The sequence below is a fragment of the Ochotona princeps genome, chromosome 13, assembly GCF_030435755.1.
Source record: "Ochotona princeps isolate mOchPri1 chromosome 13, mOchPri1.hap1, whole genome shotgun sequence".
Taxonomy (NCBI): domain Eukaryota; kingdom Metazoa; phylum Chordata; class Mammalia; order Lagomorpha; family Ochotonidae; genus Ochotona; species Ochotona princeps.
In genome coordinates, this window is record NC_080844.1 from 10,841,010 (window position 1) to 10,867,742 (window position 26,733).

The window sequence follows — 26,733 nt, forward strand, 5'->3', positions numbered from 1 at the left end:
ACTGTTTATAATAGCCAAGACAGGGACTCAACCAAGGTGTCCAGCCTCCGATGAATGGCCTAAACTTGTGGTATACACACACAAGAGAATACTAGTCAATTATAACAAAGAATGAAATCTCGTCATTTGCAGCAAATGGATGGAATTGGAAAACATTTTGTTAAGTGATACAAGCTAGATACAGAATATGCTCCCCTCCATGTGGAACTAAAACAATAAAACAAACAAGAGCTCAGTCTGAGCATGGAATGCTGATCACTGGAGACTCTGAAGGGAGAGGGATAAAAGCAGTGTGAGTGTGAATAAGATATAGTGAAAGCTGGGTCTAGTTCATTAATTATGACAAATATAAAAGATAAGAATGGGGGATATAGAGTGAGGGGTATAAAGGAACTCTATGCATTATTTACTTCACAATGTTTGTTTTTCAACTTTAAAACTTTTTTTGTGGGGCCCATATTCTCTAATTTTGTGTAGTCTGGAGAAACTATCCCTATCAGCAGTGGCTGCTGTGGTGGGAGTAGCAGCAGGTGTTCACCTTCTTGGCCGCCCTACATTTGTCTTCTCAGCTAATTTGAGTGCTTCATAGTCCTTCGCTCTTCTGCTTTTGGTTCTTCACCTCGCAGCATCCAGTTCTTATATTGCTTTAGGTGTCTTTTCCATGACTATCTCCTTGTGACTCTTCTCTCCTTTTATCCTCCGCACTAGAGATGGGATGCTGTCCTTTGAGACGTACAAATTGAACTTTCTCCTGGAAATACGTTTATCTTTTTCCCAGTAGGTGCTTTTGCTAGGTCTATTATGATTTAAATGATCACATTTTAATTATGCTTAGTGAATATTTGCTGTACGAATTAATTAATGTGCAAGAAGTTATTGGCTGGACTGAATGAAGTCTGTTATGGCAAGTGTTAGTGTTGTGCATATCCTGACAAATCACCTGGATGACTGACTCTTAAACTTGGTTCAAAATCCCTAGCGTGTAGGATGAAGCCTAGCTTTCTTGAAACTTCACCAATGACTTTTTGAACTTACTTTCACTTAAATGCTTGAGAAGTTCCTGCTTACCAAACTTAATGACCAATGTGGTAGTGTTGGAAGCTGGGACAAAATGAAAGGTATTAAATTCATGGGAGCTCCATCTTCAAGAAGGAGTAATTGGCATCCTTATGGGAGTGAATCTGTTTTTCATGTGAGAGGATTAGTTAGTTATTAGAATGGCTTGCTATAAACGCAAGTTTGGCTTCCTTTTTACCCCCTCTTTTTCTGTGGGGTGCATTGTACCCTTTACTCATATAATGATGCACCCAGAAGCCAGGCAAATGCTGGAACTATGCTCTGTCACTTCCTAGCATCCAGAACGGTGAGTCATAAGACGCTTCTATTCTTTGTACATCACTCAGTCTCAGGTATTCTGAGATAACCACACATAGTGGACTAGGACAGTGGTCTCCGTAGTACTTCATTGTGTGGCAACAACTCTACTCTCCATTGTGTCCTCTTCTGTATTAAATCAACCCTTATTCAGCTCTCCAAGAGTCTCATGTTCTTGTGCTTTCGGCTGTCTGCATATGTAAAACTTCTACCTGGAGGAGCCTTTCCTTTTCAATGATCAGTTGACTCTAACACTTCTCTTATATTTGATTTCTTTGAAACATCAACCGTGACTCCTCCATACTTCTGGGGTTGGGTTTAAGACTCCTCCAATCTGCTTTAAAATATCACTGTGTGAGCATTTACTGTAGTACACTGTAATTGTGCATGTCTTGTCTGGCTCTGCCAAGTGACTGGGAGGGCAGGAGTTATGCTGAGTATTCAGCCAGTCTGACATTGCTGAACATCTTGCTCACTACTCTGCTGGGCACAGGGTAGACATGTAGAAATTGTATATATAGCACAGTAATAGTATATGATTTATTTCAAACGCACACACACAAAGAGAGAGAGAGAGAGAGAGATAGAGAGAGAGAGAGACAGAAACTTCCACCTGAAGGTTCATTTCCCAAATGACTGCAATATCTGGTGCTGGACCAGGCTAAAGCCAGGAGTCAAGAACTCCATCCAGGTCTCTCATGTGATGACAGGAACTCAAGTACTTGGACCATCATCTGCTGCTTTCCAGATTTAGTAAGAAGTTGGATCAGATGCAGAGCACCTGGGACTTGAACTGGCACTCTGATTTGGGATGCCAGAGTTCCAAGTGTTGCTTTAACTCACTGGGTTACAATGTCCACTCAAGAAAATATATTTGATATTGAGTAACCACATTAATAGGGTTTATAAAGCTTTTCATAAAATCTGGAGAGAATTTTCCATGATTACCTGGCATTTAAACAACAGGAAGAACCTATTCAAGTTTGAACAAATTGTCCAACTGAGACAGAATTCTGCTATTAAGAGAGCATGTAGATCCTAGTCTGGGAGGATGCTTTCATTTCACAAATACACAGCAGATTGCAGCATGGACAGCGATGTACAAAATCTCACATCTGTGTGACTGGCAGAGCTGGGAGCTGGAAATAGATCATCATTTCAGCTCTTTTGTGTTTCTATGACAGGTTGAGTGACATCTCTAACCTCTTTTCACCACATGTAGTCATCATGTAGTGCCTCTTTTAGCCCTCAAGGTGGTACCTGCTCATCCATAACTACCCCTGACCTTTACCTATGACGGAAACTGCCTCTGACAAAGTTTTCTTACAAGTGCTATTTTCTAGGATGTTTGCTCACCAAACTCTAAATGCAGCTTGTTCAGAATGGCTCATAAAATCTACTGATATCATGTCTGGGCTCCGAGGAAAGTCTAATGTGTATCAGATGCCTGTGAACATCTCAGCACAGTCAGCCAGGGTGGCTTTGGTCACCCTCTATCGAAGATAAGGAAATCAGACTGCAAGAGTGATGTGAGCTCATCAAAACAAGGCCCAGACAGTGACAGGTGAGGCACACATCGCCATCTCCCTCAGGGACTACTCTGCTGCTAGCTGAGCAGCTTAACAAGCATCCAAGGTTCCCCTTAATAAGAGACAAGCTGCAAATACAGACCATGTCTGCATGAAACCAAGCATTTTCCTTTCAAGGGCAGGAAGTTAAACAGGGCCTGCCCTGTCTTGGACAAATAGTAGGGGTATTGTGGATGCTAGGCTGTGCTGCACTACAGCTTCTGTACCCAGACACCCAGCCTCACACCTGCAGAGAGGACTGGTCACTGTTGATGCACAGCAGCATCCTTCTCCAGGTACTCCCCTAAACAAAAGAACTTCTTTGCACCCAGGGATAGGGGATGTGAGAGTACAGAGACCTGGACAATCCAGCTTGAACGATCCCTGGGGATCAGCTCAGCTTAGGGTTGATGCCACTTCTTTCTCTGCCCAATCCTCTCTTCTTCCTCTTCCTAAAAAATAATTTACAGAGAGAAAGGCAGAAAGATCTTCCATTTGCTGGTTCACTCCCTGAATGACTGCAACAGTTGGGGCTGGGCTGATCCGAAGCCAGGTGCCAGGGGCTTCTTCAAGGTCTCCATGTGGGTACAGAGTCTCTGCGGTTTTCCCAAGCCATAAGCAGGGAGCTGGATTGGAAGTGAAGTAACTGGGACAAGAATCGGTTCACATATGGGATATCAGTGCTTGCAGTTTAAGGATTAGCCTGTTGAGCCACTGCCTTGGCCCATTTCGCTTCTTTACAGGAGTTCCTACTGTGTGTCCTCTCCACTGAACATCCTCATGTTGATTTTTCATCAGCGCCTACTTCCGGGGAAGGCAACCTTTACTAGTTGTCAATGAGTTGGGTACTGCCCACCCTCCATGAGGGAGGAAAAAGGAAGTGCTTCCTCAGCAGGAAATCGATAGAGAAGCAGCTTCTGTCTCAAAGAGAATGTGAACGTGTTTCCATGGATTTGGGACAATCTGGAACCTGAGCCTAACTCACACCTGCGGAAGTTTATAGGTGAGGGCCTTCCTGGGGTTGTTCCAGGTGGCTGTGCGGAAGAAAGCTGTGCAAGCAAGCTGCAGATGTGGTTCCCTCGAAAGCATCTTCACTTGGCCTAGAGTGGTGAGATGTTCTCTCCCCAAAGGACTGGCAGATATAAAGGCTCAGGCACAATCCTGTTGGCTTACCAGGAAAGACAACAGCTATGCCAATGATACACAGATGTAGACTTCATCTCTGGCATTGGGACAGTCTCTGAAGAAGTCCAAAGGTACCGCTGCAGGATTTGGATGCTTGTCCTGACTAAAGACACTGAGGAACGAACAAAGGACAGAGAATGCACCAGGGGGCAAAACATGTTGACAATATAGGCCCCTCTAACTGCTGTTCTGTCTTCGCCAACATCTGAAAAGCACCATAGTGTATGGGAGATGGAAAAAGCCTGGGGGAAATGGTTAAGGAAAAGTTACAAGGAGAACAAAAAGACTGGACTCCCCTTATTTTCCTCACTGTAACCTTTCTCTATGGTCCTTGCTGAAGTGCTGCGGGAAAAGAAGTAGGAAGCTGCATCAGACATCAGTTTTAGAACTTGAATGGACTGGATTCTGCTGGACTTTAAAAAAAAAAAACAAGAATCACTTGTGAATATCTGAAAAAGATAGAAAGCTCTTAGTGTGGGCTGGTATTTCCTTCACCCAGGGATAGAAAGCAGTTTGAACAGGTTTAGAAGAGACCTGATGAGAAGGAGCCATTTTGTTTTTTTCTTGCACCAGCTGAGTACAGCTCATTCAATAAACAGGTTATACTTGACTTGTCTTTTGGTCAATTTCCTGTTGGGACCATGATGGGGGCAGAAGAGTGTGTGGGAAAATTCTTTGACCTGGATGTTTTCCTAGAAGTAATATTTCCCCAAGTGGATTCCATATTCTGTCTGATGTTAGTAAGTATTCATCAGGAAAGGATCTCCATAGACAAACAATGTTGGAATCTCCAGACTACATGCGATGGGATTCTTTGCTGCTGGCTGTCTCTGAGTTGGGGAAAATGAGGGAGAAAATACAGCATAAATTAAGGCATTTGTAAAAGTCTTCTAACCTGAGCTGTAGTTGGACGGTGGATTGAGTATGCAAGTCTTATGTATTGGGGCCTGACTCTTTTGTGGAGGGGATGAGAGTATGTGGGACCTTGAAGAGCTTGGGTCTGGGTCTGGTGGCAGGTCCTGAGGTCACTGACTGGGCTGTCCTTGGAGAGGATTAACGTAGGTCTCAGCAGGTCATGGCTACTTCCCACAGAGGGACTGTTGTAAATGAGTGAGTCTTCTTTGGCTCCTTGTTTTACATATGCTCCTAGTGTGATGTTATCTGCCTTGATGTAATATAACCTGAGTGTAGGGTCCATTGCCAGAACCAGTGCCATGGTGTATAGACCTTCGGCCTCCAATACTGTGAGCTAAAGATAACACTTTGTAAAGGTCCCAGCTTCAAGTGTTTTCCTGTAGCAACAGAACACAGACTAGCGTCATCCTCTGAAGACAACACCATTCATCAGGAACTGCTAGACAGGTTTTCTCCATGGCTAATCATCTGACAACCACATTTTTTTTTTTTCTGATGAGTAACTCTTGGATCTGCTGTTTCTGGAAGTTCTTAGAAACAGAGGAATTTCAGAAGCATACTCTCTGTGCCTGTATGTCAGGATAGAGTTTTCTGGTAACAAGTGTGGGAGAGGATAACGGGAAGCCATATGTGTCAGTTTGGGTTTTGGTAACAGAAACACCATGGACTTGGTTCTGGAAACAAACCTGATGGCTCATGGTTTTGTGGTGCAAGAAGTCTCAGATCAAGGCGCCATCAGCTACAGTGTGTGCTGAGGACTTCTTACTGGTTTCTCTGCAGCTGCCTTCTCAGTGTGTCTTTATGTGGTAGAAAGGCACCACTCTGGGCTGGCCAGCCCCTGGGAAAGGCACCAGTTTCCACTATGGGGTCTCCTGCCTTCATGAACTATTACACGGGGGGATTAGATTTCAATGAACGCATTTTGGGAGGACACAGACTTTGAGTCCATAATAGATCTTTACGGAGGTTTCCAGCTTTCTTTTATCATTTGGAGGTTAAGTATGACTTAGATCAACTTCAGGTCAGCCCAGTGCCCTAAGCCCTAAGGGCTTTCGGCGAAGGAGCTGCAGAGCGTTCAGTGAGCAGTGCGGAGCTGGGTAGCACCCAGTCTGCTCCCCTGAAGGGCCGTCCTTCTGTAGAGAATGTTCTGGAAACCCAGTATATCTTGCTGTTTTTCATGTCCTGAGACCTGTCCAGGATCCATCATTCTAGACCCCTCCACCAGTCAGAGGGCCTTCTTCTCCCTTTGTTTTTGGGATGCTGCTGTGTGGTATCATGGCCTTACTTGGGGTGGAGGGAGAGCCTTAGGGAACACAGTGTGTTCCATATAGGATTCACGTCAGCTCAGAGGCAGGATGAGAACTGTGGAATCTGCCAATGAAATTCAGAGCCCGGAGGAGAAAGTACCAAACAGCGAGGAACCGTCTTTGCAAAGTTCAACTTGTTATTTTCCTCCATCCCACGCATGTAACTTTTGCCCTTGCTGTAGACATTGTACTGATTTATAATAAACCTCTGCAGGTGGAAAGAAAATGAGAGTGCAGTGCCTGGGGCTCAGGTATTGTGTTCACAGCTGTATTTGGGGTGGGGGAGAGCTAGGGGAATCACAACTGGAAGTGTGGTCCTTGGTATTCTGTGAGGGACCCTGTCCAGAACCACAGAGCGTGCAGCTCCCTCACCATCCTTACTCCCCTAGCCAGAACAGCCGGGCAGAGTAAGGAGAGCATCTGGCCACAGCTTTAATGCAGAGCTGTCATCTTCTGAGGCGTAAGTGAAGAAAGTTGTGACCCCTGGATTCTGGGTTCAGCGGACCTGCCGTTAATGCATGAAGACATGAAAAGCACACTTTGCAGAAATGGAAGGGATTACCAAGTTCTGTTATAGTTCCTGGAAACTGCTGAGGATGTGTTGTAGCTGACTGAGATATGTATGCATCAGATAGAAGATCTCCAAAGTGGATTCTATTGTATGCTGCCAAGGAAATCTCAATGTGTTCTGAAGAGTAGTGGCAGCTCCAGCCACATTCGCTGACCATGGCTAGGATGGCATGGGGAAAATAAAATACAAATCAAAAACCCCATAATAAATGGCATAAAAAATAATGTTCACAAATGGACTGCTGGCAGAAAGAGGAAGTAAAAATGCAATTATGGTATCTTTTGAAAATGAGGAGTTTGATACAAGTGAGAGTACCGTGTAATTAAATCATCCTTATGCCACTTAGGAGTGCGAAAGGATTAGGTAGGGTGCCTGTGATCGCACCAGGCATAGAGGTGGAAATGGTAGCAGGGGTCTGCACCTCCCCCTGAGAAGGAGGTGGAAACCAGAGCCACCATCCAGGAGAAGATTTTGACACTTGAATGGGCCCACCAAAAACAGGGAAATGTGCTCAGGGAAGATGAAGTTAGCTGAGCGGGACCAGAAGAACATTAGAGATTTCTCCTTCACACACAGAAAAGGGACTCAGAGGCAGCAGTGAGAAACAGGGTTCCAAAAGGAACAACAGGCTTTCTGATTCAAAGGAGGTGGGCTCCACCCCAAAGTACCAGCCTAGACTGACTGGCTAGAGTTGCAAGTGTCCCTCCTAGGGGTCAGCCTCCTCCAGGGAAGTAGTGCTGCTTTGGCCCTGTGCTGCTGCTGGAAGTGATAGCCAAAGTCTGTCTGAAGCTCATCTTCACCCTCCCCTTTGGGGGCTCAGACCTGTGCCGTGACACAGGTGGATGCCTTGAGAGTATGCACACTGCCATCTTGGAGGGAGCTCTTCCCTCCTCTTCCCGCAGGCAGCTGAGTCTATGGCTTTTCTTGATCTCAGCTCCCAAAGCGCACAGACCACTGGTCACCTTTCTCCGGATATGCCTTGTCTTTCCCAATGTCCATAGGAGTGTGCCAGTCTGGCAGGGGGCTACGGTGCACAGGCCTGGCGAGGAAGGCCCATGCACCCTCATGGAATGAAATGGGAGCTCTGGCCAAGTGCACGTGGACCCATCCAATGTCGAGGCCTCCTGAGGGAAGGTGCCACATCCAGTAGAGTATCAGTGTGCCTGCGTCTCCCAGGCCAGTGTTGATGCCACAGCTCAGGGAACATTTAACAGTCCTGCCTGTATATTGGTTAGGCCATTTGCAAAAGCACAGGGCTGCCAAACACGCATGGCTGAAACCCCAGCTTACCTCCATCCAGCCAGTGTGACAGGTCTGTTTGGCTGGAAGCTGGGCTTTGGCTGCAGAGGGCCACCCTGTGCCTGCCGTGTCTCCTTCTGTCTTGTCCTCTGGCCAGCTAGCTGTGTTGCCAGCCTGACTCCTCATTGCTTTTCTTGTCTTCACCCTCATACCCTTTCCATCACCTTCCAAATGTCAGCCAGAGAGTGACCTTTCTGCAACACTGGTCTGTTCGTGCCTGCATCTTTTGAATTCTTTAGGGCCTGCCCATTTTCCCTCTCAACAAGGTCTGCATTCCTTGAGGAGCCTGTGGCAGGCTGTCAGCCTTCACCAGGCTAATTTTCCCCCATTCCTTCCCATCCCTTCCTCCTGCAGCTCCATTTGCCAGCTTTTCAGAAGGGCTCAGCCTTTCTTGATGTAGGCTGCCTCATGCTCTTTTCACTGTCTGCTCAGACACCTTTATCCCTCTTCATCTCTGGGTGTGTCTCAATCCTTCCTGTCCCAGCTCAGGCCCTAAACTGCAGATCCTTTGCAGGTTCCCTGAAACCCAACTCTGGTGCCCTTCTGAGTTTCTGAGGCATGTCCTGCATTCCCCACTGCAAATGGCGTCAAATCAGTCTACATATATTGGCTTATTATTTTGATTTATTTTTATTCTGACCCAGTTCTCTGCTCTTCCCCCAGTGTTCTACAAGGGTAGGAGTTTTCATTGGCTGAGTTTCATTTGTTCGTTTCCTGCTGTTGACCAAATGCATGCAGAGTTACAATAATTGGCAGGTGCACTGCCACTCTACTGGATGTGGCACCTGCCACAGGGGAGAACAGGAGGATTCAGGCATTACCCAGCTTTGTTGGTTCCAGAGCCCTCAAGAGAGCAGGTTGCTCACATCGAGGGTCTATGCTCCCTCAGGGACTCTGAGACAGCTCAGCTTTGTCCAAAGATGATAAGAGATATGGCAGAGAAGTGAGGGTGTGTGAGTAGCAGTTATGCATCCTGGCCAAGCCTCCCATTATAGAGTAGCCAAATGTGGCTGCACGCCCAGGCAAATGCTTTCTGTGTGTGATTGAAACCCACCACAGAGGCTCCTCTGTTTTAAAAGATTCCTGACACCTTTCATTTGAAAGCCTGGTTTTAGAGAGAAGCAGAGGCGTAAAGATCTTCCAACCGCTGTTTATTACTCAAATGGCTGCAATGTCGGAGCTGGGCCAGTCCAAAGCCAGGAACCAGGAGTGTCTTCTGAGTCTACTATATGGGTATGAGTTCTAAAGAGTTGGGCCAGCCTCTGCTGCTTTCTTAGGCTACAAGCAGGGAGCTGGATCAGAAGTGGAACAGCTAGGACATGAACTGGCACCCATATAGGATGCTGGTGCTGCAGGCAGAGAATTAGCCTACTATTCCATGGTACCAGTCCCACATGCAATCTTTTAAATGACACATGGCCACCAAACACTGCAAGACTGGAAACTGTAGCACAGAGTCTTCTGGTTCCAACAAATTTCATTTCTTTTTAGTTTCTTCCAACTTGATTGCATATACACAGTTCCTTGCTGCAGGGAGTGGGAACTTTGGAAAATGGAATGTGTCTGGGAGTGCCATGGGTCATTCTCTGGCCTAACACTTGAGTGTCTCCACATGGGCTCAGTGGTCCTTGGAGGACGGCACAGAACAGAAGGGTTCTTGCCCATACCCCCTCCCTTGCTGACTCAGTATGGTCTGGAAGCAACCTCAAGCCACTGAGGCATGAGTGCCATTTGCAATGTGACGATCCAACTTCAATACAAGTCTCTAGCCTCTGTCATTCCAAGAATAGCGTCTCTGCATTTGCTTCAGATACTTGCAAGACAAGACTATGAGCAGGCAGGGGACCTGGTACAAGATGGTTGATGCAGGTCTAGTTATTCAAGGAGAAAGACAGCCTTTAATATGTGCTAGCCGTATTGCTTCTCTGACACTGTACTGCACAAGCACCTGGAGGAAGTCTCCTAGCATGGCTGGCACCAAAGTTGTTATTTGCAGGTGTGTCAGCTGCTTTGGGAGAACAGCTTCACTGTTAGCCTGGTTCTCCCACTCCAGCAGAAGCCCTTGTCTGTGTATACACGAGCACTGGAGTACATGGGTGAGAGCCAGGAAGAGGGTCCTCACCAGAACCTGCCCAATCTGCACATTGACCATAGATGTCCAGACTCTGAAACTTTGAGAAATCTCTGTCTGTTGTTGGAGCCTCCCAGTCTTGTGGTATATTGATGTGGGACAATCACTTTCATCTGCACAGGAATTCAGTGTTTTCTATGTGTGTAGGCTGTATGGTCAGAATTCACTGCTCCAGTCCTATGATCTGTTTATTTCTGCTGACGCCAAGACCCTGTCCCCTGCACCTGTCACTGGGCAGAAGGATGATCCATCATCTGCTCAGTCTCTATCATGCTCACAATGACGAGACATCACCTGGTCTGCCCCTGAGTGAGCCCTTATTTCAACCCCATGACTAGAAGAAGCAGCAGATACTCCCCCATGCTTATGACACTTCAGGCTCTCCACAGTTCTTCTGTCATGCAGGTATCAAGCACCAGATGTTTGTTCAGACACTACCATTGGGCCTGGTGAGGCAGCCACGAATGAGACAGCCAAGGTCCCTGCTCTTATAGACCTGATGTTTAAGTGGGTGAGACCAATAAGGCAAAGGTATACAAACAAATTACAGTACTACAAAAAGACAGAAAATGCAGTGATAAAAAAAGAAGGATCCAGGTGAGCCAGGATCTGCAGAAAATGGTCCAAAGAGAGGGAAGAGCATGTATAAATGTTGTAAGGTGGGTCTGAGCTTGGAAAGTCTGAAGCCAGTCTCAGCCATGGTGACTACAGGGCTTACAACTCAGCTGTGCACATGATGCTGCAAACCCTTCCATGATGCACAGGCTGTGAGGAGGCTATGAATCCAAGTGTAAGCATGACAGCTCCATGGCAGTCACAGGCATTAAATTTTGAAGACATGGCCGTAGGCAGGTAGTGCCTCCTGCCTCACTGCCAGCCTGACAGACACCTGCTGAAAGGAAATGATGAGATAGGATAAGCATTTTAGAAAGGAAGAAGCAACCAATCTTGACTCCTAGGAGGCCATTTGCTAGCTGGCCATCACTTTTGGTCTTCGATGCAGCTACAGAGCACCAGGTACACAGGTGATAGTAGCAAGTGTGCCTTTGAAAGAGTTCCACGGAAGCCTGAGTTCCAAGGGTGTGGAAGTGAGTGGATTGCCAGTGTCTGGCTGCTGGATTCTGTCAGCAAGTATCGCAGAAGTTGTATTCATGGCACACACTAAAGTGGAGATGGCGTCTGAGCCATGAAAGACCATATCATGCATAGCATGGTATAACAGAAGATGTGGTAGAAGGTGTGTATGGGGGTATTTGGAGATTGTCCCCCCACCTTGATCTCTATTGTACCAGAATTGAATGGGTGCTGTATGAAGTTTGGTTTAGGGCATCCTTGGCTAATGTCCAGAAGGTAAGAGCTGAACATCCCCCTCTTCCTTTGATGCTCTATGGGATTCAAACACTTCCAAAGGGTTCTTGGGGATCTGGGTTTGGATTGCATCATGCTAAGTTGCTGTGTTCCCTCCAACATGTCAGTGAACTTCTCAGAACTTCAGTCTTCTTCTTGGTCCATGCTGTGAGAAGTCCTAGCACTCATGGAAGCTAACGTGTGTGAACCATCGATTGCCTTGCCCAGTGCAGAGTGGACCTGCTCTTAGAACAATTCTTTGCTCTGCTTGCACTCGCTGTGAACAGGTCATTGCCATCACAAATGACTCATCCTGCTAACTAGCCGAGAATGTCTCCAGTTCCTCTTCACTGGGCCATCCACCTGCTCAGAACATGGATTAGTTATGTGCTGTGGATTTGGCAATGAGGTGGATCCCAGGGTCAGTCTTTCTTGCTTCCTTCATGTTATACCAGCCTCGCAATCATTCCTACCCCCTACCTGTCACTCCTTGTTTGCTGGTTTCCTGCCTGGGGAGAGCTCTGGTGTCAAACCAGGTGACTTTCTTACCAGCCCAAGTCACAGGAACATACAATTCTCCCCATTCCATTCTAGATGTGGCTGTGGCTGGATGGTGATGAGACTAGGACTGCTCTCCAAAGGTTCACTACTCTCAGTGCTGCCTGGGGCTACTTCCACCCCAGGAGAGCTGGTCTTTGCCCACTGCCTGAGATCATAGCAAGCCTGCTCCCCATGAAGACATCTGAGGATGGCAATTACCTGATGTGGTGCTTGTGCACCCTTAAATTTAGTGCAGAAACAAGATGTGTTATGAAAGGACCTAGAAGGACTTTAAATTTCTCACTTGTCTGAGGCTTGAAGTGGACTAGAGTGTCAGGACACTTAAGTGTCCCTGGTACAAAGTATGTCCATCATATGCTTTGCCAAATATAACCCTTAGCCCAGCTATGCAGTCTGCCAGACAGCCCCACAATGGGACCCATTCAAAACTCACAACCTCTCTCTCCTCCCCTTAGGTCTGACCCTGCTTGTCTCTTTCTGGGAGAAAGAATGAACCCTTTGTGGAGCACTTCTCTGACACTTGTCATTGGTCAACAGGAGGTATCTGCTACCCCTCTGGGATCCAGGAGGTGCTGATCTTTACCCTTTAAATCCAGTTTCCTTGGCAGGAAGGTGGTCTAGATTCTGTCACTTTCCCTAGTTGAATCCTCCTTTCTAGCAACTGAAGGTGGAAAAGTTAATCCTTCAGCAAATGTGAAAGTTTCCATTTAAATTGCTAACCTTGTGGAGCTTGGTTGCCCATTCAGTTTTGCCTCTAGTTGCAGACCTAAGTAAACTGGAACTCGGCTCCACAGACATCAACTGGCAACCATACCTTAAATTCTCCATTTAGACAAAGAGTTTCCCAAAGCAGGTTTGCTTTGCAGGCAGTCACAAGTAAATCAAGGGAGAATGAGCTGACATATTCCTAGTGGTCTTTGGGGAAACACCTGAGGAAGTGCTTGAAGGAGAAGAGGTTGCACAGTGGATCCAGGGTTCAGGAGGATGACGTTTGGTTTGTTGTCAGAATATGGCCATTTCTGCAGGCATTGTTGTTAACACAGGTGCCTTTGCTGGGAGGCAGGCTGGGCCATTGCAGAGCTGGGGGAACCTGGCACTTGAACCGACAGGACTGAGTTTCAAAGCAGTTTTCCAAAGAGGGCTGGCCAGCTGTTCATTCCACAAACATCCTAAGGGCCAGGAAATTGTGACCTAAGTTTGTGGAGACATCCAGGTCAGATGGTATGTCTGCTGTATACAAGATGCCAGCCAGGAGTTATCATGAGGTCCAGGCAGGTTAAGGGCTGCCAAGAGCTCAGCAGGTTCTCAAGGCATAAGATAGAAGAACAGGTGTCCCAGGATGGAGTGCTGTACCTGATCTCTGCTTTTCTGAGCTCTTGATGTGTGAAGCAGCTCTGAAATGCAGGGGTGGGGTTCACTTGAACACACATCTCCTTAAACTGGCAAATCCCAGTTCCTGTTGCCCTAGGGGAGCACTGAATGCAAGGTATCATGGGACTACTACTGCAGGTCGAAGAAGGTCTGGATGAGAGGACTCAGTCAGAAGAGGAAACCCTTGTTGGCACAGAAGAAAAAAGTATAAAAGCCCAGTTGGCATTTTCTTGGAGAATAATCTCACACTGATTAGTGTGATTATAGTGATTAATGTGATTAGAGCCGTTTATGTATTGTTGGCAATCAGAATTAGGTTTGTAGCATAGACTAACAGTCCTGAGAAACGAGTGTTGTTTCCTACCATTGATTTTCCATTTTCCATTTTGGCTACCCTATTGGATCATGTTAACTCTGTAGTTCATGCACAATCTCTATGCCTCTTTCTTTTCTTTCCTGAGTTTTATTTTTAGCCTTTGATCTCCTTAATGATGCTTATCAAACCACCTCAAAATTCAGTGACTTAGAAGTTGATGGAAAAATGTGATGGAAAAGATTCTGTAAGGATTTCAAAGATTTTTTTTTGTCCCCAAGTAGACTAATCTGCTTTTGTTTTATAATGAACTTTTGGTGGATATTCTTGTATGTATAGTGTACTATGAGAGATACGATGTGATGATAAGATTAACCCTGGTGGTAAGCTGTACTCAAACTTCTCACAAAGACTGGGTTTTGTGCACTTAGCAGGGTGATGCTACCTTGCCTGGGGAGTGCCAGGAGACAAAGCTACCTGAGCATAAACATGACTGTCTGAGCCTTCAGACAAAGCTGAAACAACCTTTATGAAGGGATAGAAGCTTTTCGTCACTGAAAGGGGGAAGAACACTCAAACTTTGAGACTAGTTTCTGGCTGGAGAACCTCCTGATGAGCTGGCCGTCTGAGCTCTGCCCACCAGCCACCTCCCACTGTCTGTTCTGTAGGATGTTGTCAGCACAAAGAGCTTCAACACCATGTAGCATCTCAAGACTCAGCTTTGATGGGAATAAGACGAAAGGGGAAGGAGTCATCCTTTAGGAACTGGGTTGACTAGGACCACTAGACACCCTTCTAGGCAATGATATGCTGCTGACTTGCATCTGTTGGGAATTTAGAGAAATGGTACCTGCTTGGTTTTTCTCTATTTCAGGATGCCTGAGATCTCTGCTAGGAAGACTTCAATAGCTGGGAGATAATAAGGACTGTGAGGCCTGGGATTATCTAGAAACTTCTTGCTGCATACCTTTGATATCTGAGCTGAAATGGTTTTAAGGCTAGGCTCACCTGGAATTCTCAGCTGGAGTGCTCACGTGAGGACCACCCAGCATGATAGTGCAGGACTCCAGGAAAAATGGTCACTGTAGCCTAGTCATGGATGTCACCATGCTCCCATGGCCATACTTTGCTGGTTGAAGTGGTGGCAGGCCTGCCAATGCCAAGGGAAGAGGACATGAGTGGAGGCATCCCAGAATCTGTGGTCATAATTTCAAACCACCATGTCCTCTAGACTTTGTATTTGCTTGGTTGTTGATACTACTGATGTGTTACCTGCTTTCTTTCTCTTGTTTGGACCCAGAAGGCTGTGTCTGAACCAATCTTCTATTCTTATTTCAGCTTGTTCTTACAGCATGTGTGCTGGGATGAACTCCTTCTTTTGATCCAGCCTTAAGGAAGAGTGACCATTTGTCTAGTTTTGTAGTGATGACCAGAAGGATTAGAGACAAGGAAGCATTATTTATGGTGTTTCAGAGTTGCTTTTTGGCTCTTTCTCTTCTTCCAGCAGCTTTGCCAAAGGCTATACTTTATAGGAAATAGAGAGCAAAGAAAATAATCAAGTCTTTAGAGTCTGAACTTTTCTTGCACTCCAAGAACTCTTCTTCATGAAAATATACACAACTCAGTATACATGGTGATACTGGTTACCTAGACTGGGTTTAATTAAGATCTATAACTGTGGGCCCGGCATGGTAACCTAGTGGCTAAAGTCCTTGCGTTGCACACACCGGGATCCCCTATGGATATCGGTTCGTGTCCTGATTGCTCCACTTCTTTTCCAGCTCCCTGCTGATGGCCTGGAAAACCAGTCAAGGATGGCACAAAGCCTTGGGACCCTGCACCTGCATGGGAGACCCAGAAGAAGCTCTTGGCTCCTGGCTTTGGATTGGTTCAGCTCTGGCTGTTGTGGCCATATGGGAAGTGAATCAGTGGACAGAAGATCTTCCTCTCTGTCTCTCCTCCTTTCTGTATATCTGACTTTTCAATATAAATAAATAAATCTTTTTAAAAAAAGATCTTTAACTGTGGGAGAACATTTGTGGTGCTTCATTTATAACCCACCAACCTCACTGCCCGCTACCAGTCTGCCTTATGCTTAATAGACCTTCATTGATTGCCAAGCTCATAGTCAGTTTTTATTTTTTTCCTCAGTGTGACTTGGGCTTTTGTTTTGCTTGCGTATCTGGTTGGAGCAACAAAGCCAAGTCTACAATGTAAAAGGAAATGAGTGACAGTTGAAGGAGTCTATACATCTGTTTACTAAAAGCACGTTCATATGCCAAAGCAAAGCGGTGTTAGGATTTGTGATATTATTGATGAAATGTCTCCACAGTCTCGTCTGACATAGGATGTGAGTGAAGAGCCTTGAGCATGAGGTGGGAGGAAGAGGATTGAATCCCAACTCTGCCGCTGACTAGTGCCATGACATTGATAAGTCACATTCACATGCTGAATCCAAGGATTCTGAGTTTAAATTTTAACAATGTGTGGGAAAATGTTTTAAAAAATGCTACGGTAAAGTTTTCTCTGTGGTCATTAGTGGCCTAAGCCTAGGTCTGCTAACTCATTGAGCTGGACTGATGACTGAGATGATCAGTCAAGATAATTTCTTTGCACTCATATCTGGGTGGTCACACTACAAATGAGGCTCAGGCCCTAGTATCCAAGTGCACCACTGGGGAGAGCCGAGGCCAGCTGGGAGTCTGCATGTGTTCCAGCCAGGTACTTGACCTTCAGGTTCCACCCCCCGCCCCAGCCTGCTCCAGCTCCCTCCCCGGCCTCCTGGGTCATAGCTCCCAAGTAGCTGGAGGTCCCTTGACCCCAGGTTCCCACAGGATGCAGGGCCTGGGATTCTTTCAGTGTGCTTCTGATCTCTTGGATGGAGATTCAGGTCCCAGCTGGACCTAGCTGACCGCACACTGACTGGGGGTGGGGTGGGCCATGCCTCTTGCCCCTAACTGCCCCTCTCTGTCTCTGTTACTATGCCTTTCAAGTAAATCATCAAAATTTAAAAAAAAAAAAAAAAAGGAGAAAAAGACAAAGAACACTTTTCTGGAAGTTTTGTGTATTTGACTTCTCGGATGTCAGGCACCCAGAGTAGATCCTCGCCTGTGCCTTCACCATCTTCAGTGTGTGTGTGTGTGTGTGTGTGTGTGTGTGTGTGTCCACATGCTGTGTGTAGTATGTAAGTACATATACATAACTTCGAGTGTGCAAGTGTCTGAGTGTATATGTTGGTGTGGCTGTATGTGTGTTTGCCAAAGTGTATATGCCTGTGTGTCCATCATAAAGATAACAGTGAGGCTGTGCGTGTGGGCAGAGCTTACACGCACAGACCGTTGAAGAAGAAGGGAACCATGTGAGCAAAGCATTGTCTTCAGGTGATTGACGTGGAGGAAGTCCTCCAGGATGAACTGAGGAACAAGAGGGTGGAGTTAGGGAGCTGGAGGGTTGTGGTAAGGACCGAGGAGACACACCAGAAATAATAAGAAATCCCTAAAGGAATGATTCGGAGGTATGTGGGAGGCAATCAGGGGACAAGATAACAACCCACATCACTGGCATGTGCAGGTGTCCTGACTGCTTTCAACCTTTCTCAGGGAACAGACCCTGCCTGGGATGCCTGCAGCTCCCACTTGTCCATCATCCAAGACCCTGTAGCCTTGCCCTGGTCATCTTGTGTGTGGGAACCCTTTGGGCTTGCCTATGTCCAGGTGACTCATGTCCAACCTGCCACTAAGCCTCACCTGCATCTTCCCAGACTCCCAGCATCTCCCCAGACTCCCACTCTTTTTTTTTTTTTTTCTATTTTTTTTTCTTTTTTTTTTTTTAAATATTCATTTATTCATTAATTACATTGCATTACATGACACAATTTCATAGGTACTGGGATTCCCCCCCCTTCACCCCAAACCCTTCCCCCATCATGAATTCCTTCACCTTGATGCATAACCACAGCTCAAGTTCCGTTGAGATTCCCTAATTAAAAGTTTACACCATACAGAGTCCAGCATCCCACTTGTCCAGTTCAAGTTCAACCGCCTCTTAGGGAGGTCCTCTCAGGTTTGTAGGCAGAGCCAGCAGAGCGTCACCTCGATCAATTAGAAGCACCAACATATCATCAGCAACAGTCCAGGTATGATGAGGCTGGTGCAGAGTCCACTCTTAAGCCACATCAGAGAATGTCCGGTAGGCAGCATCTCCCATAAACCCCTCTGCACGGCTCCACTTAATCTGCCTCACCATTGAGCCCTGCACTGATAGCGACAAGGTTTGAGAATCTGGGTGCACTCCTGCCATGTCAGAATCACCCACACCTACCACCTGTGTGCCCCTTAGTGTAGGTGAGCTGCCCCATGGGCTATGCCCCCTGCATAATCCCATCTACTGCACCAAGATGGCCTAGCAAAGTGAACTGGGAGAACAATGGGATTCCTGGAGCCAGTTCAGTGTAGCTGCAGGCTAGGAGGTACAGTGACAAGGACAGAGACTTTACTTTGTGCCTCAAGAGACTGTGCAAGCATGCTAAAGCCTTGTTCAGGGCCAGAGGCAAACCTATGAGGCCAGATCAATATATCACAGCCCCATGTAGGCATATGACATGAATGTATAGGGAGAGTCGTTTGTCTCTTACCCATGATCAGGAAGGTGACACTTTCAGTGGGCAGCACAGGGATTGCTCAGCTATTTCCTTACTGATGAGACAGCAGTCATGCCATGTGTCTTCCTAGGTCCAACTGGGGTAGCATCCAACAGAGCAATGCCTGCCCAGTGAAGCAACATCCTGAGGGTCCAGGAGCCCGTAACTCCCAGGACTCTTACTGATACCCAGTGCCTACCCTGGAGGAACGCCATCCTAGACTCCCTTCTGCCAGGAGCTTTCACTTGGCAAACAGTGTTGAACTAAGTTGACAACCTCTTCCTGGCTTGTATTTCTGTATCAAAGTGATTAAAGAAAACACCAAGCTTTCCCTGTAATACCTTAAAGGAGGAGTCTCCAGGCCCAGGAAACATGCACATTTGGGGCACACCCATGTCATGGAGCATAGAGGAACATGCGGGCAGCTCACATAGAAGGTGCTTTTCTCCCAAAGGTGGACAGGAAGAAACCTTAGGCTAAGCCAGAGCCCAGGAGCCTGGGTCCAACCTGCTGGAATGTCTAGCCTTTATGGAGGTAGTGGTGACTATGATGGTCTCTCCAGTGCTGGCAGAGCTGAGCTTTTGATGACAATGACCAGTGCATCCCCCAGGGCTGGCCATCCTGCTGGTGAGCACTCCGGGATCTGTGGGCCTGTGGGCTCTCCTGTTCACATGTGCTGACCTTATCCTGTGGTCAGCAGTTGTCCAGTGCCTTATGAATCAGGGCCTGATGCTGCAGAGTCCCAGTGATAAGTGTCTGAGCCCCTACTCAGTGTCCAGGGCTGGGTCCTGGGTCCTGCTCAAGGGTCAGGCTGGCTTGAGGACCAAGCAGGTGGTGCTTAGGCTGGCTGCTTCCCTTCCTTCCATTCCAGGACAACTCCCTTGTGTCCAACACATAAAGCACCAGGGAGGAAAGAAAGGAAGAAAGCAGGAGGAGGCAGTTGGTGGTGGCAGTGCTGGGGTGGGGTCTATTGTAGGACAGGAGGTGGAACCATGGCAGTCCCCAGCAGCAATAGGAACAGGGTGTGGGGACCTCAGTTGGATGCACAGCCATGTGTGGGCTCCCTTTGCTACCTTGTACTCAAGTGAATAGGTCTTCCCAAATGTCCTAGAATTGAACTGCAAGGGATGAAGAAGAGTAGGGACAACAAGGGTAGGTCAATGGGACGTGTGACATTCCCAGCATGACACCGAGGGCATTGGCACCTCTGGGTCCATGGCTCCCCAGCCCTGTCCTCTTCTCCTGGTCCCCGCAGAGGCCACAGGCCCAATCATTGGTGGTGTTTCATAAAGGCAGGGATTAGAACCCTGGTCCTCCTGCCATATGAGACGCCACTTGTGAGTGGCTGGCAGCATTCTATGATGTCACAGTCACTGGGAGGTGCACCCTCTGGGTGGTTAGGCCAAAGTGGCCAGTAGCCTGCTGACCACTGGCCTGCACAGGTGTGTTGGTAGTAGGAGCAGGAGATAAATGGAGGACTATATGGATCCTAACTGGAGGTGAGTGGGACTTGCTCTGTGCCTGTGCTGTGTGTGATACGGGGACAAGCACTCCCAGGTGGATGGCCCTGATTTCCCACGTTACTATGGTGATGCCACTAAACCCTCAAGGATGCCCCTGTGGGCAGGGCATGTGTACTGCCTCCTCACTGCTACACTGTGTGGCAGATGTGAATGTGTCTCTGTGTATGGGTTCATGTGAGACCACAACTAGCTCTTTTATTTGGCTCTTCTCTGAAACAGGAAGATGGGGACAGTAAGCTCAGCTTTGAGAGCCCCAGGTATCTGGGAGGCCAGAGAGGGGCAGGGTGACCCCTGGGTTTGGATGCCCATCTGGAGGAGGAGTCTCTTTCCTGGGAGGCCAGACAGGGGCTGCCCCTGTACCACCATCCCCCTGCCCTGTGCTCTGGGAACTGGTCAACAAGTGCCTGTCTGCCTGGCAGTTGGGCTGTTCCCCTTTCTGACCATGGGCACATATCTTGTGGGCCACGTTTGCATGTGTGTCTTACAGTTTTGATCGGGCCGCTGTGAGGATCCGGAGGGCCTCGGAGCGAGATAAGATCTTCTGCAAGTATGAAGAGGTACAGACCAGGTGCTGGGGGAGGAGGTGGGGTCCTTGCCTCGTTGACTCTGCCTGTGATCCCTGGACCCTGGCATCCCTGGGACACAAAAGAGAGACGTCCTTGACTCTGTCCTTGACTCTGAGCACCTCTGGTGAATGATGTGGGTCCCCCTCTTGGCTGCAGGGACCCCGCAGAGGACCCACTTTTTATATTGGAGATGAGGATGAAGACAGTGATGATTTGATACCAGACAAGTTCGGCTTCTTGACGTGAGTAGTTTACACCCCAGCTCATCTCTGGGCAGGGATGGACTTCAGAAACCCCTTCAGCTGGCATTGTGGTGTAGCTAAGAAGTGACCACTTACAATGCCAGGATCCGATAGAGGTACCAGTTTGTGTCCCAAGTGCTCCACTTCTGATCTAACCCTCTGTTGATGACCTAGAAAAGTAGTGGGAGATGGTCCGAGTGCCTGGAACCCTGTACCCACATGGGGGGTCATGGCTTTGCCTTGGTCTAGGCTCAAGTGTTTTGGCCATGTGGAGAGTAAGCCAGCAGATGGGAGATCTCTCTCTCTCTCTCTCTCTCTCTCTCTAACCCCTTGTATCTCTGTTTCTGTGACTCTTTCACATAATAATAATAATAAAAAGAACCTTTATAAAGAGAAAAAGAAAGCATGCACCATGAGTCAGCACACCTGTTCAGCAGGTGCCTGGGGTCAGTGTCAGGCTAAAGTCCTGTTGAGGTCAGGCCTAATGGACAGCTGGGGTGTAGTTTCAGGGCTCTGAACTGCCTGGACATTCTGAAGCAGAGACCAAGGTAGGAGGGTTTGCAGCTGAGGGCCCTAACCCTGGGTCTGTGCTGGGAGGAGAGCAGGGCTGGGGTGCAGGAGCCAGGCCCTGAGGTGTCCCCACAGCTGTGCAGGACAGCACAGAGGCCCAGAGAGGTGGGTACAAGTGACCAAGAGGGGTGGAGCCTGGACTGTTTCTGGGTGTGTTACCAGCCTGCCTTAGGACTGGGACTAGGCAGGGAATTCTGCCTCCATGATCTGACAGATCCCAAGGTTCAAGAAGGGCCTGAGTAGAGAAAGATGTCCAAGGACTCAGTCAACAGAGGAGGACTGAGGTGGGAGCAGGTATTTTAGGAGGAGTGTATGTAGGTGGTGGTGGGAGGAGCAGGTGGTCCCTGGGAGAGTTGAGGTGGTGCAGGTGCCTGAGCCCAGGGTGCACACTCACAGCTCTGAGCAGATTTTCTTGGGCCACCGAGTTTCAGTCAATCCAGGCTGCCTTCGTAGGAATGGCTGATGTGGGAACACAGCCCCTCACCTAGGGTAGTTTATACCTTCTCAGAACAGCAGCCTCACAGCTGTGCAGAGGGGACCTGCCGCACTCCCAAGACATGGGCCTGATGACAGCACTTGAACCCCAGGGACAGTGAGAGTCCCTGCCTGATCCTGGGATCCCTGTGCTTTTGGTCATAAGGCCTGCCTGACATCTGCCATCAGCATGGCCACCTGGCCTTTTCACTTCTGTGTCCCCTCGGTTGAGATGATGAAGCTGGTTCTTCCCTGGCCTGCTTGGGAGGTAGAAGGGCCTGGTCTTGGACCTGGCCTCACAGCTCTGCTTCCCTCCCCTTTCTTTGCAGGGAGAAGTCACTGTCCTGTGACAGCACCCTGGGGACTAAGGTGAGAACCAGCCCTTGGCTATGGGCTCTTCCTCTGATAAGCAGGGCTGGGGAGCACATGGGTGTAAGAGGTGGGAAGTGGGAGCCATAAGGTCCTGCACCTGCAATGATTCCAGGCACCTGCGGGGCTGTGAACTCACTCACCTGTCCCCAAGGTGACTGCATATCTGGGTCTGTATCTGTAGATCATCTCAACCCATTCTCATGACTGTGGCTGTTTTGACTAGCTCAGAGGTCTCTGCCTTGAGAACAGGTGTGCTAACAGGAGTCCAGCTCACCTGCACTCCTCTGATACTAGGTCTGGGCCCAGGTGTGCAGCATCTTGGGCTCCTTGAGTAAGTCTGCACAGGGCTCCTGAACTGCATCTAAGGGCCACTCTCAGTGCCAGCCCTGGGGCTCATGCCATCCTCTCTCCCTTTGCAGCAGAGACGCATAGAGTCTAGGAGACTTGGAAAGTGGGTCAAGATGTTGAAAAACCATAGCAAGTACCGTGACAGTGAGAAGGTACTGTGGAGGGAGCACCCCTGTGGACCACATTAAGCAGAGCATTGAATAGGTGGTGTGCCCTTTGCTGGGCTTTGCAACACCTGACCCTCAGATGCCCAGGGACAGATAGCTCTCCTATCCTGAGGGTCATGGGTTTTCTGCAACTTTTTGTCCTTGCCAACAATTCACCGTTTTGGTAAAAAAAAAAATGAATGTCAACACTAGTTATAATCCAAGATGTGGGTCCCCTCTGCCCCATAACAAGCCTCTGTCCTTGGCCCCTCCCCTCCTCTCACTGTGGGTATCAGAACCAGGCAATCCTTCCTTTGCTGACACAACAAACAGCCCATTGCTCCTCTCTGATGCGCCCCCCGCCCCGTATACCTTCCCCAGTATGGTTGTGGTACCTCTCACCTGACCATTTTCTCTCCTGCAGTTTCACCGAAGATTCTTCAAGGGCATCCCCAGCCAGGTGCGGGGGAAAGTCTGGATGCTGATCCTTGATGTGGATAAAATGAAAGCCCAGAACCCAGGGAAATTTAAGGTATGCCCAAGTCCTCAGCCTGCAAGTAGCCTGACCTGCTCAGGCCTTATCAGGAGACTGGGTCCTTCATGGTGGGTGATCCTGCTTTGGACTACAGGGCTACTACTTCATCCTGCCTTCAGCCCACTGCATCAAGCTTCAGGAACTCCTTCATGTCTCCCCAGACTCAACTAGGCCTGGACATCTGTGCTGCTGGCCAGGGCCCCACCATTCTCCTTGTTAGGCATATCTGGGACGCTTGATACAGGACAGGCCCTGAGCAGTGGCTAGGTCCCTAATGGATAGGAGACTATGGACACGAGACCCTGACTTTGAACAAGATATCTGCTAGAATGTCTTGCCCTTCCTGGGCCTGCCTTCTTCTAGCGTTGCATAACCTAGCAATGCCATCACATGGAGTGGCTGGTTCACTTGTCACATTCAGCTCTCAGCTGCTTCTGGAAAATGCAGGAGGTGGGACTTCATAGGGTTGCCAACAACAGCCAACTCTCACCCATCAGGGAGCAGGGCCCAACTGGGGATGCCAGTTTCTTCAAATAGTGTTTGGCCAGAATCTTGGAATGAGTAACTCAGTAAGCACAACCCCCGATGTCTATATGCATAGGATATCTTATGTTTGGGGTTGTTCTTTGGAACTGAGCTTGGAGAAACTGATTGCTCAGGGTCTGGTCAAAGCCAAAAGTGGCTTCCAGTGTCTGGATGGAGATAAGCCCTGCTGGAGAGGGGCAGCATTGAGGCTGATGAGAGTGTGGCTTTGGCTCCAGGGAGGGGGGATCTGAGCCCTGGTTGGGGCCCAGGCTGAGGCTGTTCCTGAGAAGTGCTGTGGACAGCCAGGGGAGTTTACAGAGGGACCTTGGTGGAGCCCCTGGCCTAATGCTTACCATAGTGTTCCCCTTTGTAGGAACTAAAGGATCAGGCCAGACGACAGTCTGGTGAAGTCTATCACATTGACTCTGCAGTGCGTGGGACATTTCGAGATCATCTGATGTTCCGAGAGCAATACGGGATTAAGTAAGGGCTCTGGGCTGCAGGGTCCCCAGGGGACAGGGAGGAGCAAGCACTCATCCTGTGGGAAACTGGGTACAAAACGAAAGCAGGGGGCCCTGGGATGGTCTGAGTGGATCTAACGTGCATTCTGCCTGGAGAGGAGGCTGGTCCTCAAAGCCTAGCCAAGCTGTCATCCATTCAGAGACACCTGAAAGAGTCCAGGGCCCAAAGGGAAGGACAAGGCTAGGGTGGCCCAGGCTGGTGGAATGTGGAGAGTTTGGCCAAAAGAACCCATGGGGAACTGTTGGTATAGCAACCGCTCCTTACATTGCTGGACTGGTTTGTGGGGTGATGACTTCCCATGGCATGGTAAATCCCCAAGCATTATCTCTACAAAGAGATGTTCAGCTGTGCCGATGGAAAGTCCACCAGAAGGATCATCAAACTACACACACTAGGACACAGTGTCCTGGTGTGCAACTCTCACCCAGACAGTGCAGAATGGGCAGGTGCCTGAGCGTGGCCCTGCTCTGGTGATGGATAACTGATCCCAGACCCTGCAGGGGTCTGGGATGCAGGGCTGCACTGAGAGCCTCAGCAGGGAAGGAAACACTACCTCCTCTTCTCTGTTTCAGGCAGCAGGATTTGTTTGGAGTTTTAATGGCCTACAGCATGTACAGCCCTGTGAGTATTCTGAGATCAGCTCTTCAGGCTATTCCCATGCTGACCATACAGGGTATCCCTTGTCACAGATCACCAAGTCTGGCTTGCTGGGGGTTGTCCTAACCACAGCTGGGACATCAAGTGTGGAGGCCAGGCTAATGGTCTCCTGGACCCAACCTTAAGTTCTGGGACTAGAAAGGTTGCCTTCCTCCTGTGATGCTTTCTGCACCCCAGGAGCAGGCAGAGTAGAGGATGTTCCTCCAAGTCTAGTGTTCTGCAAGGACGATGGGCAAGCTGTGAGACTTTCCTGTGGCCTGGGTTCTTTTAATTCCATGGCACCCACCTGACACATGGCACATGCCACTGGTCTGAATTCCACTCTACACAGTTCCATGTCCTTGCAAACCCACTTACACCTTTTCCACGAGGCAAGCAGCTGCTGGATTCTTTGGGCAACCCAAGCAAACTCTGCACTTCCCCATTCTCCTGACCTGCTCCCAGGCACCCTGCCTGGTGCCTGTGTGAGTGTTATCCAGGCAGCCTGTATCTACACCCATCCTCTGTCCTGGCCCTGGCAGGCTTTCCCCTGCTGCTTCCTCCTCATGTCTAAAATGGAGCTCCAGGGCACACCGTGGGGTGGAGCCTGGATTCCTGCTCCACCATGAGATCCAGGGGGTGCACACACGCCCTTGCCTCTGGTCTTCCCCAGGCACAGCCTGAGCTGAAGCCCTGCAGGATTCGTTCCAGGAACATGAAAACCTGGCACATGCTACAATTTTCAAATTCCTGACACCCAGGGGAAAGGAGGGTCCAAGGGCTCCCTCCTACATCTCTGCTCCCTTTAGTGGGGTGACAAAACTTTCCCATGGAGGCCACCCAATCTCCATGTGAGATTACCCTAACCAGATAGGGTCCCTCAATGGTTTTCTGGGTTCTTGCAGGAGGTGGGCTATGGCCAGGGACTGAGCCATATAGCTGCAATGCTGCTCATGTGGTTAAATGAAGAAGATGCATTTTGGGCTCTGGTCCAGCTCATGGAGAATGAGAAATACTCAATGTCTGGTAGGTGGACGGGAATGGTGGGCCCACTGCATGCAAGGCCACTCATGGCCCCAAAGCCTGTGACTGGTTCTTTGTCCCTCACTGGCTCCTGGGTGTGGAGAACAATCTTCCTTTGGAGAAATCTTTAGAAGCCAGGGATGGCAGAGGCCTCCTATACGAAGCCACACAACCCATTCCCCGCCATCAAGCCCTGCAGCTTTGCCCAGGCTGCCAGTTGTGTGGGAACCTACAGGGCAATGGACTTTATCTGTGTCCAAGTGACTCAAGTCTGCACTGGCTTCTGTGACTCATATTTGTTTACCCACACTCCCATCCACTGAGACACACAAGGGCATTCCAGAACGTATTTCCTTGGTAAAGTCACCCATCCTGACTCCAATATATTGGAATGATGATGGTGCACCCAGTCTGGTTGCAGTATCCCCAGCAGTCACTTGGGGGCAGCCTGGAGTGAATCCCATACAGTCCAGCTTGCACCCACCTTCTGGGACTCTGCCACCTGGCCAGGTGTCTTCCCACCTGCCCTTTTAGAGTCTCCCCCTGTCTGTGACTCTGTGGCCTTCCTAGATGGTCAAAGGGCTGGGGGCTGATCCTACTCAGGTCTCTACAAACCGGGACTCCCGAAGCTGGAGATGCTCCAGAACCACCTTGGAGATCTTGTGCACCG

At 48.7% G+C, this 26,733-nt stretch overlaps 1 protein-coding gene across 1 annotated transcript; it reads left to right on the forward strand.

The window, feature by feature from the left end:
- The first annotated feature begins 19,866 nt into the window (after positions 1-19,866).
- Positions 19,867-25,127, forward strand: LOC131481772 (TBC1 domain family member 28-like). The gene is made up of 8 exons (XM_058671902.1): positions 19,867-20,080; positions 20,592-20,661; positions 20,827-20,912; positions 22,286-22,325; positions 22,748-22,828; positions 23,247-23,354; positions 24,256-24,365; positions 24,977-25,127. The coding sequence occupies exons 1-8, from the start codon at positions 20,052-20,054 to the stop codon at positions 25,125-25,127; spliced, it is 675 nt and encodes a 224-aa protein (XP_058527885.1). The 5' UTR covers positions 19,867-20,051.
- Positions 25,128-26,733: the final 1,606 nt, after the last annotated feature.

Bases quoted from the DNA above. Each gene is read 5' to 3' on its own strand.
- LOC131481772 (XM_058671902.1), top strand. From the start codon at position 20,052: ATGGAGGACTATATGGATCCTAACTGGAG. The intron at 20,081-20,591 runs GTGAGTGGGACT...TGTGTCTTACAG, and splicing joins TATATGGATCCTAACTGGAG to TTTTGATCGGGCCGCTGTGA. The intron at 22,326-22,747 runs GTGAGAACCAGC...CTCCCTTTGCAG, and splicing joins ACAGCACCCTGGGGACTAAG to CAGAGACGCATAGAGTCTAG.